Source organism: Culex pipiens, chromosome 3 (genome assembly GCF_016801865.2).
Source record: "Culex pipiens pallens isolate TS chromosome 3, TS_CPP_V2, whole genome shotgun sequence".
Classification (NCBI taxonomy): Eukaryota; Metazoa; Arthropoda; class Insecta; order Diptera; family Culicidae; genus Culex; species Culex pipiens.
The window spans coordinates 168,810,873-168,823,198 of NC_068939.1; the positions used below are offsets into that span (position 1 = coordinate 168,810,873).

Genomic DNA, 12,326 nt, shown 5'->3' on the forward strand with positions numbered 1-12,326 from the left:
GTAACGGGGCTTAAAATGTTGAAAAACTCGGGACATTCGAAAAATTAAAAAAATGTCTTTTTAACAATGAAAATTGGAACAACAATTCTACACAGAAAAAAATGATTGTAATGATTCATCAGGAAATGGTGACAGATCTTGTGTCAACAAAAATCTGTAATATTACATCAGGATTTGATTAATATATTCATCAGTTTCTGATGAATTTTCATCAGGTTCACATTTTTACAGACCGAGCCACGTACACAGAAAAAAAAAGTTGAATTTCGGAATGTTGAAAATTTGGTAGGTTGAATCACAGAGTAATCCAGAGGACGCAGTCCGAACAAAAGTCATCGAATTTTGTGGCTCCGTTACTATTATACCCTTTGGAATTGCAGTTCCTTCAGGCGTTATGTTTGAAGCGTTACGAGATCAAATTTCATCAAAGTAAACTCAGGATTTTTTTAGATTTGTTTGTTTTGACAATTTATGTCATTGCTGAAGCGATTTTTTTGTCAGAATTATTTTTCATTATTGTGTAATTTAAATTGTTATCTACATAATTATTCAAGCTTCGGTCACATGTGTAGATGGTTAATTCCGACTTCAATAGGCCAGTGAACCATAACTGCAACGTACGTGCACAAAAACGCACACTTTTTATTGAAGAGAAATCTCAATTTTCTATAATCTTCACGGGCATTCTTTACATTTGAAAGTAAAGCCATCAGAATGAACACAGAAAATGGGAAAAATTGCCAACTTGAAAAATGCACCTGGTTGCTGTGATAAATAAGTAACGCCTCAAACGTCAGTTTGCCCCGAGACCTAACGAAAAGAAAATTTGTTGCTGAAGGGGGGATGTACCACGATGTACCGCGTAACGCAACCATAAATCAAATGCCACTGCTCCCTCTGGATTACTCTGTGGTTGAATATTACCTTTTTTCAGTAATATTACATAAAAAATAAAAAATAATATTACATAAAAAACTGATGAAAATTCATCATTTTCTGAGGTAAAATAAATTTTTTTTTTTTTTTTGACACAAAATCTGTCACCATTTCTTGATGAATATTACAATAAAAAAAAAATCTGTGTAGCTTAGCGGTAACGCTTCCGCCTCGTAAGCGGTAGATCGGGGTTCAAATCCCGGCTCGGACCAACACAACTGGTGATCGTTTCTCTTCTGGATTCGATTGCTTAATTAAGGGAAGGTAGTGCATCGTCACAGGCTGGACCTTATCAATGACACCTTACTAAGGCGACCTATGGAATGTTAACATTAACAATAAACATGTTAACATTAGTTGAGTAGAAAACTGCCACTGAATCCGCTTTGTTTATGCCGGTCCCGATACTCATCAAGGGTGTTCCTCTCAGGAACTGGGAAAAATTTACTTTTTTACTTACTTTCACATTTTTACACATCTGGAGTTATTTTGAAAAGGTCCAATAAACCAAATTTCCAGTTTTTGCTTTTTGGGTGTTTTTGAAACCGCCTTGAGTCAGGGGTATTAAAAACACTCAAAAAGCAAAAACTGAAAATTTGGTTTATTGGACCTTTTTTAAAAAAAATCCAGACATGTTTTAAGTTATATTACTCAAAAAAGAAGTAATATTCAACCATCCAACATATCAACCTTCCAAATTAAACTTTTTTTTCTGTGTAAATAATCTCATCTTAATTTGCAGTCATTATTTTTTTATCAAATATTTCTATATTTTCTTTAAATCAGTTGCAATGCCAAATTCCAAATATCCAAAAGTTAATGATTCCGCAACAAAAAAGAAGAAGACCATCTGAAGATTTTTTGTTTCCTAAAAAAGTTTTCTTCAGAAAATGGTACAGTTCAGACTCGATTATCCGAAGCCTTGATTATCCAAAGTTTCGATTATCCGAAGGTTAATCGAATCATGACAAAAATATATGATTTTTTTTCTTACCTTAAAAATCAAATTTGAGTTATGCGATTTGATTGCCTTTTTAAGTGAAAATGCATATTGTTTTCCAGTATGTTTAATCGCCATTTTGGCCGCCATCTTGGATTTAAAAAATTCTAAATTATTTTGCAAAAACAGCAAGCTGAGAAAAACGCAAGGCAAGTTTGCCCCACACATGTTTCCTGATTTCTAAAGGTACTGGATGTTATAGGCTTTTCTGAAAGATCATACGATTTTAAACAAAACTGCATCAATAACTCAAAAACGATGGGTTCATACTTAAACTCGACCATTAAAAATAAGACGACGAAAAAAAATTGTTCGTGATTCGATTATCCGAAGATTATATTATCCGAAGTGAAGATTCTTGCGAGGCCTTCGGATAATCGAGTCTGGACTGTCAATGTTTCTAAAATGTGTTAAAAATTTTGATCGACACTGAATTTTCAGCAAAATCAGAAAAAGCACAATCACTATTTATAGTGCTAGGCTGCCGCTGTCCATCACACCTCTCCTCTAGCTCAATATCACCGGCACATAAATTATTCCTCTTTATCTGTGTCACTACCACCTCTATCTGCTGTCACTGAGCTGTGTTATCAGGTAGTGTGGACCAACCAATCCCCCCTTCATCACATCTGGGGGGTCATTTACAAACTACGTGGATATTTTTTTGTTTTGGCTCAAAAATTTTCACAAAAAAAGGATTAGATCAAGGGTAGAACTCAAATGGACGTCACAGAAAAAAAAATGTAGTAATGTTCATCAGGAAATGGTGACAGATTTTGTGGCAAAAAAAATGATTAATTTTACCCCAGAAAATGATGAATTTTCATCAGATTTTGATGAATATTCATCAGGTTCACATTTTTACACATTTTTTATGTAATATTACTCAAAAAAAGAGGTAATATTCAACCTACCAAATTTTCAACATTCCAAAATTCAACTTTTTTTTTCTGTGGTCTTCACGTAATTAGTAAATGACCCCTACGGCATTAGACATTAGTATAGTTTGCCAAACAAAATAACACACCGCAAAGGTGGCTTTACTTTGAGGAAAATATATTACACATATTAGTACCAGAGAGTCTGGAACACCTTAAAAAAAATTAATACTAGAGTTCAATTTGAAATGGTCCTCTAAGCTAACTTTAAAAAACTATAGAATTGACAACCTGGGTTCAACTCTCACAGCACACCAACTTTTTTTGCTGTGTTATCACAACCACTCCAACGAAAAGTTGTCGTCACTTCTTGCAGTCAGTCGTTAACATTTGGACACCTCGACCAGAAGTGAACAGATTGCTGCTGCTACTACTCGAACTGTTGGTGACCTCCTACAAATTGTGCATATCAAATTTTCACTAGAATAGAAAGATTAATCACACAAGAATATGTTATCAACATTTCTCCGCACTCTAAAGAGAGAGTGATTACGCATTTTGACCGTCAATTTCTTGCACTTTCAGATTGTGAACGGGACCAAAAACGCAAAAGCAACGTAAAACGCAGCTGAGAATCAAAAGTGAAAGGGGAACCATCAGGCAGGCAGATCGAGTGAACGGTGATGTGTATCTTGTTCATCTACGTCAACAGTGGCCACGGTGGCGATGGCGATCCGGTGCTCGGCGAGTATCGGCTCATACTGGCCTCGAACCGGGATGAGTACTACGCCCGACCGGCCAAGATCGCCGGACCCTGGGACGAGAGTCCGCACGTGATTGGAGGTAAATTTTTGTATGTTTTTAAACTGTCAATCAGTTATTCGGTCAATGCAAATTAATACAATTAATTTAGCGAAGAGATAAAACAAATTACGAAACTTTTAGCGACGTTTTGTCAAGATATGATAGATTTGGGCTACCTGAACACACTCCAAACGACAGAATTTAATTTAAGTGAACTTCCAGCGAAACAATAAAATTGTAAAATTTGGGTTTCAATGGAGTCATCTCAAGTAGCCATGCGCGCCCCTTTATATTTGCTACTCCCACAGATAAATGTGGGTGCGCACGGTTGCTTATGATAATATCATTTAAGCTCGAAATTTGGAATTTATTTTTTCTCGCTGTAATTTCACTAAAATTCAATTCTGTCGATTGGGTCATGTTCATCTAACCGAAATCTATCATAAAATGATAAAACGGAAGCGTTTACTGACATCAACTTGTAGGGTCATGTTATCAACTTCGGAGACTGTAACATAAAAAAATCAGATCTTTTCTCTAATTAATTTGTATGTTTTTTTTGAAATTAAATATGTCTTTATTGAACTTTCTTATAATAATTACATTTCTTTTACATGCTAAGTGGTATGGCCTAATGCTCTTCATCTTTGTTGTATTTTTCGTTTTATTATTAACTGATAACATTTATTTTATTTACTTCAAATTGTTTTACATTATTGCATTTAATCGAATACATTTGGGTAAAAAAGAAAAAAAATCACTTTAACAACTAATCCTAACTTAAAACTAAAAAAAAGTAAATTCATTGAAATATTCAAAATCATTAGAACGAGTAAACTACGAACTGTATTTTAAGATAAATGCTCCAAGCGTTCTTACTTGTTCCTGGCGAGTTTTGCAACCACGCAGTGTTGTTGTCATCTCGATGAAAATGATCAGAAGATCTTGTGGTGAAAACAGGTCACTACTGCCTTCATCCGTTGATGCTGGTTGGTTTTCCTTCGGTTGCTGACTGAAGCCAGGAGGTGTTGAATTCTCTGCAACTTTTTGCCGCTGATTCAACGGCAATGGCTGCAGATTTGGAACCACTCGAACAGATCTCGCTCCTGGTGACGCCAAAGCAGGAAAATCCACGTCCGTGTATGCTGGTGGTGTTTTGCGACGATTTGGTTGGTGCCTCGTCGTCGCTTGCTGCCGAATTTTTACAAACTCAGCACGTTTTGGGCAGCTTCGATTCTTGGTCGAATGGTCGCCGCCGCAATTGAAGCATTTCGCTTCCATGTTCTCGTTGATTGTGTTGCAAGCTTGAGTTTTGTGCTCACCTCCGCAGGTTGCACAACGACTCTTGATAAAACAGTTCCTTCCACAATGCCCAAACTGCAAGCAGTTCGAACATTGTGTCACGTCACGGTGCACTGGACGATAACGTTCCCAAGTCACGATGATGTTGAAAATTGCCCGAACTGCTTTCAGCTCAGACGGCGTTGTCGATCCTTTCTCGAGATGAACCAGGTACAGTTGATCACGATACTTGATGTCCTTGTTGTGTCTCGTCATCTTGAATTCAGAGTTTTGAGCTCTTCTTTCAGCACACTCACATCCATGTTGTACAGGCCTCGGAGGACCTGCTTCATGGGGCGTTTGCCTGGATCGTCATGGCTGTCAGGGGCGCCGACTCTGGGGGGGCACGGTACTTTTTGCCCCCCCTAAAATTTGGCTGGGGGGGCACCCCATATATTGTGCCCCCCCCAGAAATTTTGGAAGAAAAATATTCTTATATCAAATATAAAAAAAATCACAGAAATAATTGAAAATAATATCCAAAACTTAAATGGAACATTGTTTGTACACACGGATAGAATTCTTGTAAGCGAATCCGTAAAATAGTTCAAAAACATTTGTTGTTTCCGAAATCGCTGAATTTTTTTGAACAAAATCGTTTACAATTTTCTGGATTTAGATGCATTTTTATTCTATGTCGACAACATGGGCCTTGTAAAGTCAAGGGGCATGATTTGATCCTAGTGCATTAGTTAAAATTTGGGTATACATTCTTTTTTATAAGCACTATGGACACCACTTCATGCTACGAGAACTCGCTTTGTCGCAGCCCCAGGGCTTAAGCGTTGACCGATAAGCTGTCTTCGTGAACTAGGTAGTTCTCCGATAGTGAAAATATCACAATTGCACAAGACACCGCTGCTTCTGTGACTTTTTCACTATCACAATGTGGGATTTAGGTGGGACTTTAGGATAGTACAATTGATTTGTTGCTTAGCATTAGCATTTAAAATAAACCTGTATGCTTTCCAAATCTATTTGATGATAAATTTAGTTGCAATTGTTAAGTTAGAGTAATGCTGTCAATAAACTTTGATTGATGTAGAATACTAGGCATTCTTTTATGTCAAATTGTCCATAGAGTCTCGATCAATCAATAATGTAATGATATCGGACAAAATTCGTTGATCTGTTGAACTAACGGTTTTCCGATTATGGGTGTATTGACCATTGTTGCGAATCGAGGAACTACCGATCTTTTGACGTAAATGGTCATTTCTTTTTCAAATCGCGATTTCTATCCTATTTGTAAATCAGTTCACAATTTTTTATTGTTTTTCGATAGAAGTAGTACTACAACAGTTAAAGGAACGTTTAGTTTTGAACATTAAGTTTAGAGGATTTTAGATTAAAATTTAGATTTTCAATCCAAAGTAGTTAGCAAATGAATATTTGGACTTAAATAAATAATTGAATAAATTGGACTTATGAATAACACACAACTGTGCATTTATTCTAGAGTCAGATCCATACAGCGTCAGTGTTTATTTGGTCGAAGTGTACTAATTCATTGGCAGATCTGATTCTAGTTGTAATGTACGACAAGACTACTAACGGACGTGACAGGACGAGGGCCCAGTTTAGAGGTTTCAACATCAACGATGTGCGGCTGGACCACCCTCCCAAAAAAAAAAAAAAAAAAAAAAAAAATGTCGACAACATTTTATCTATACCACTGTGCTCTCTAGGGCAAATCAGTAAGCTTAGAACAAGAGCACAGAGTCATCGGTAAATGATTTGAGAGATGTCGTCAACATAGATTTAACGGATTTGCTCATAAGATTTCTATCTGTGCATGTTGTTTCAAAAACAAAACCAATGTACTTTTTCCATAGCACTTCATCTACAATCAATCTTACGCAAACTCTTGAGAAAACAATCATCATGTTTTCAAACGCAACATTCAGCGATTTGCCATTGTAGATCAGGATTTAGCGAATATAAACTGAAACACTTTTCAAAATGGTCATTTGTTGACTGCTTTACATTTACAAAAATGCTGATAAATTCGATAATTTGAACGATTTGAAAAGATTTCAAATACATTTGTTAACCGCTAACCGTTCTATACCAATTTTAGCCGAAAAATACAATTGTTTCAAAAAAAGTAATTTTTTGAAAACTAGCGCACCGCTTTACTGAGAAACAGACAAATTAAAACCAAATCTGAGACAATTTCACATAGTTGTTGTTGTTGTTGTTGATTTTATTAGGGGAACTTTAACCCTATGGGTCATTCGCTCCCGTAATTTCACATTATAATCTTACAAAACACAAGTGTATCGCCTTCTGCCATTTATGTTCGATTTAAAAAAAAATAAAAAGGCTGTAGAAATTTTAACTGCACCCTCAAAAAATATGCCGAAAAAAAAAAACAGGAAATCAGCATTATTGAGTATTGGGATTCCATTTTAAAACGTCAAATTCTTAAATTCTTAAATTCTTAAATTCTTAAATTCTTAAATTCTTAAATTCTTAAATTCTTAAATTCTTAAATTCTTAAATTCTTAAAGTCTTAAATTCTTAAATTCTTAAATTCTTAAATTCTTAAATTCTTAAATTCTTAAATTCTTCAATTCTTAAATTCTTAAATTCTTAAATTCTTAAATTCTTAAATTCTTAAATTCTTAAATTCTTAAATTCTTAAATTCTTAAATTCTTAAATTCTTAAATTCTTAAATTCTTAAATTCTTAAATTCTTAAATTCTTAAATTCTTAAATTCTTAAATTCTTAAATTCTTAAATTCTTAAATTCTTAAATTCTTAAATTCTTAAATTCTTAAACTCTTAAATTCTTAAATTCTTAAATTCTTAAATTCTTAAATTCTTAAATTCTTAAATTCTTCAATTCTTAAATTCTTAAATTCTTAAATTCTTAAATTCTTAAATTCTTAAATTCTTAAATTCTTAAATTCTTAAATTCTTAAATTCTTAAATTCTTAAATTCTTAAATTCTTAAATTCTTAAATTCTTAAATTCTTAAATTCTTAAATTCTTAAATTCTTAAATTCTTAAATTCTTAAATTCTTAAATTCTTAAATTCTTAAATTCTTAAATTCTTAAATTCTTAAATTCTTAAATTCTTAAATTCTTAAATTCTTTAACTCTTAAATTCTTAAATTCTTAAATTCTTAAATTCTTAAATTCTTAAATTCTTAAATTCTTAAATTCTTAAATTCTTAAATTCTTAAATTCTTAAATTCGTAAATTCTTAAATTCTTAAATTCTTAAATTCTTAAATTCTTAAATTCTTAAATTCTTAAATTCTTAAATTCTTAAATTCTTTAATTCTGATGTATCATAATTTTGAAATTATCGATTTTTTAAACATTGAATTTTATTGTTATTTCTGAGTTTCTGATTGTTAAAATTTCTGAATTTTTGCTTTTGACCCTGATGATGTTTTAATTTTTTGCTTTTTACTTTTGTTTTTATTTTTAGAATATTTGTATTGTTGAATTTTTAAATAACTGATTATTTTTATTATTGACTGTTACTTCTAGAAAATAAGTGAGAATATGCCAATGAGAAGGAATTTGCCTTCCAAACATATAAAAATTTCCCCCCAATTAACATTCTCAATCACGATAACTTAGAAATCAATTTCTAAAAAAAAAAAAAATGGATTCCGGATAAAAAAATCGTATCACATCGTAATATTTTTTTTTAAATTCGTGATAGGGGCAGGGGGGGCAGAATGGACCAGGGGGGCAGAATGGGCCACCCTTGGTTTTGGGCTTTAGAATGGATTTAGACCAATTGTAAGGCAAGGGTCTTATAAAGGACGTCAAATAACTTCACCATACCAAAAACGACGTTTGAATTCATTGTATTTTTCGAATTATGAGCAAAAATGTAAATTTATTAGAAAAACCACGGAAATGTTGTTTATTTCGAGGTTTTTAAATAAGCTTTCTGAAAAGTTGGATTGTTTGAAAAAGTTTGCTCAATGCTTATAACGTTACTAGATGTTACTATCAAGGTATACAAACAACAACGGAACCTTCAAATCATTTAGAGGCTTGGTGGTGGAAGTGTTAAATTAAAATCCACTTGGGGGCAGAATGGACCACCCTTATCCTGCCTTATAAAAACAATCAAAAGTTATGAAATTTGGATTAAATGGATTATTTCACTCCTGGTAGCTTCACAAATAACGTTAAATGCAACATTAGTTGAGTTGTTTTGATGATTATTTGTAAAAATAGTGTCCTTTTTCAACATATTAACACTATTTTCAAAAATGTTTGTTTTGGTAAGTGACTATTTTTATTAAAGTGGTCTAACTTCATGGAAACTATGTTAGAAAGGTACCTTAAGTCATTTCTTATCTCCCTTCAACGTTGTATTAGACGAAATGGATTGTTTTCTAAGGTGGCCCATTCTGCCCCGCAGGGTGGCCCATTCTGCCCCGCACCCTGGAAAAGTAGTCGAAAAAACTTTTTTTTTAAAGTGGCTCAAAAATAGTTTTAAGCTAAAAAATTTAATCAACCAAGTATACAACATTGAAGGGAACATCCCAAAGCATAAGCCTACTACACTGAATTCATAAGTTTTCATGTTTTTCTATGGTTTTTGGCGCATTTTACTTAGGCGGGCCATTCTGCCCCCCCTGCCCCTATACAAGACACTTTAACATCTACTCGCCACTCTTACCTATCGATTTCGGAAAACAACCGTGCCCCCCCAACATTTTGGACTAGTCGGCGCCCCTGATGGCTGTAGTATTCAATCTTGGTGTTGTTCAGGAAATCCCGAACGTAGTTGTAATCCTTTCTGGTAGGTAGCAGAATTTTGAGTCCATCAGCACACAAGCGAATGGAAGCTCGTAAAGCACCAGATTTGATAAACCCGGTCAGCCACTTTCGCACCGAATCCGATGACGATGTTTTCACAAAAATGGGTGGCAACTTTTCCCGTCGTTCAAATTCTTCCTTCTCGCTCACGTCCACAGGGAGGGTAGCGAACTGGTTTCCAGACAATTTTTGAGCGTCCTTGCTAAAACTGCCTGGCTTTGCAGGTAGCGCTTCGGCATTCTTTAGCTTCTTCAAATCTGCCGATCCTGCTGGTGAGGACCGCCTCTTTTTCTTGCCGTGAGGCATTTTTTGCACTTTTAAAGCACTTTTCAGGAGCTAATATCCAGGAGTACCTCACTGATCGGTGGTCCACAAGGGAGAATTTGTATGTTTTTTTTAAATCAAGCCTTACTTCTAAAAACAGCAGTTCCATATGAAAGTTAAAGAAAAAAATAAAATTGCTTCGATTTAGGCGCAAAGTTTTACTGGAGGCTCCCTGGCCGAAAAAAGTAGACCCATATTTTTTTGTTTGACCATTAGGGTGGCCTACGCCGTGTTAGGGTGGTCCGAAAAATTGTCATTTTCGTAGATTTTCACAAAAACTTTTTTCAAAAAAAAAAATCATAACTTCGCTCTATTTTAACCGATTTTAGGGCGCAAATGAAAGATGATAAGTTTGACTTCCAAGAAAAAATAATGTGGAGTTTCAAAAGTCTAGCCTAAAATTTGAAAAAGTCGCATGAAAACATGAAATGGCGTTTTGACCGTGTCTGGACCAAAGAGCCTTTATCTGAAAATATTTTTAGCAATTTTACATAACATATCAAAATTGGGTGAGGTTCATTAACAGGATTCCGAGATATGATTTTGTTTAAAATAAAATCCGGGTTTTTCGACGCGATGCGTGCGAAAACGGGAAAATGACAAAGACGGCAAAAAATCAACTTTGCTCACTAAAACTGCGATTACTTTAAAATTTCAGCAATGACCTATACATGTTTGGGTACCAAAAGTTGCGTATTTCAATTACGAAAATTTTGGTACCCAAACATGCATAGGTCATCGATGAAATTTTCGAGTTATCGCAGTTTTAGTGAAAAAAAATCGTTTTTTTGCCGTTTTTGTCATTTTTCAGTTTTTGCGCGCGACTTGTCGAAAAACCTGGATTTTATTTTCAAAAAATCATATCTCGGAATCCAGTTAATGAACCTCGCCCAATTTTTGATATGTTATGTCAAATTGTCTGAGGAATCCTTTGAAAATATTTTATTTTAATTTTTTTGACATCGCAGAATGACACTCTCGCTGCAGTTCTTCGTCACCCGTAAAACAGAAAAACCTCTTCTTACCGATCGAAACTTGAAGACACACACAATTTACCAACAAAAAAAGTAAAAAACTGGACAAAATAAAACACATACCACTTATTATAAAATAGCTTATTCACCAGTAAAAAAAGGTCATGCTTGTGCTTGAACAGCCTCCTACTTTGTAGATGTAAACAAAGTGGGATCATTCAAAAATCACGTTACGCGTTCTCTATTCATCACTCAGGTCTAGACACCGTAAAAATGGCATTTCATGTTTTCATACGACTTTTTCAAATTTTAGGCTAGACTTTTAAAACTCCACATTATTTTTTCTTGGAAGTCAAACTTATCATCTTTCATTTGAGCCCTAAAATCGGTTAAAATGGAGCGAAGTTACGATTTTTTTTGAAAAAAGTGGTTTTTGTGAAAATCTACGAAAATTACAATTTTTCGGACCACCCTAACACGGCGTAGGCCACCCTAATAGCCAAACAAAAAAAAATACGGGTCTAATTATGTCGGCCAGGGAGCCTCCAGTAAAGTTTTGAGCCAAATCGAAGCACTTTTTTTCTTTAACTTTCATATGGAACTGCTGAAAAGGTAAAAATACGTGATTTAAGGCCTTTTAAATAGATAGGTTTGAATTGTCAGCATCATTCAGACACCACCGCTTGGACTGATGGGAATAGGTATATTTCTCCTAGCTGAGATTAAGGAACATTTTATTAGAAAACATTGAAAACAGGAATTATGATGCAATAGAAGTAAAATGCGTTTTTGTAAAAAATATAAATCTTTATCTGTACTTCTTTTGAACCTTTTCAGCTCACAATATATTTGAATATATGTGAATTTCTTTGATAAGATACAACAGCAATTTTTATTTCCATTGCATCTTTGCAGGTGTTTTAAAAATATAGCTGACAAAAAATAAAATTCAAAAATGTTTCTCGAAAAAAACGAAATTCTGTGAAATTGTGCTTCTTTAATTACATAACGCAAAAAAATGGATTTTTAAACCCCCTCCCTGAAAAAATTGTATGGAGCGTAACACGGGCTCTGACCCCCCTTCCCATCCCTCCCAACTGCGTTACGTAATTAAAAAAAAACGCTCCCGAAGTCATAGAATATAAAAGTTTTTTTTTTGACATATATTTTTCGAGTACTTTTTTAAATAATATTTTATTATTTTTGTTAGTTTTTGCACTCAGTTTTTGAAAAAAAGATTTTCTTAAATCAATTTCTGTGAATTTTCACATTA

General features: G+C 34.0%; 1 protein-coding gene across 3 annotated transcripts in view; it reads left to right on the top strand.

Moving 5' to 3' along the window:
• LOC120426344 (transport and Golgi organization protein 2) overlaps nucleotides 1–12,326 on the top strand; it is a 60,070-nt gene that overhangs the window by 45,802 nt on the left and 1,942 nt on the right. For 2 of the 3 annotated variants that reach the window (XM_052711093.1, XM_052711094.1), the window contains one exon: nucleotides 3,400–3,657. In XM_052711093.1, the coding sequence (XP_052567053.1) occupies nucleotides 3,498–3,657 (160 nt within the window). In that variant the 5' untranslated portion in view covers nucleotides 3,400–3,497. Of the gene's footprint in view, nucleotides 1–3,261; nucleotides 3,277–3,399; nucleotides 3,658–12,326 lie in introns of those variants that run through there. The other variant, XM_052711095.1, reaches the window with a different exon arrangement.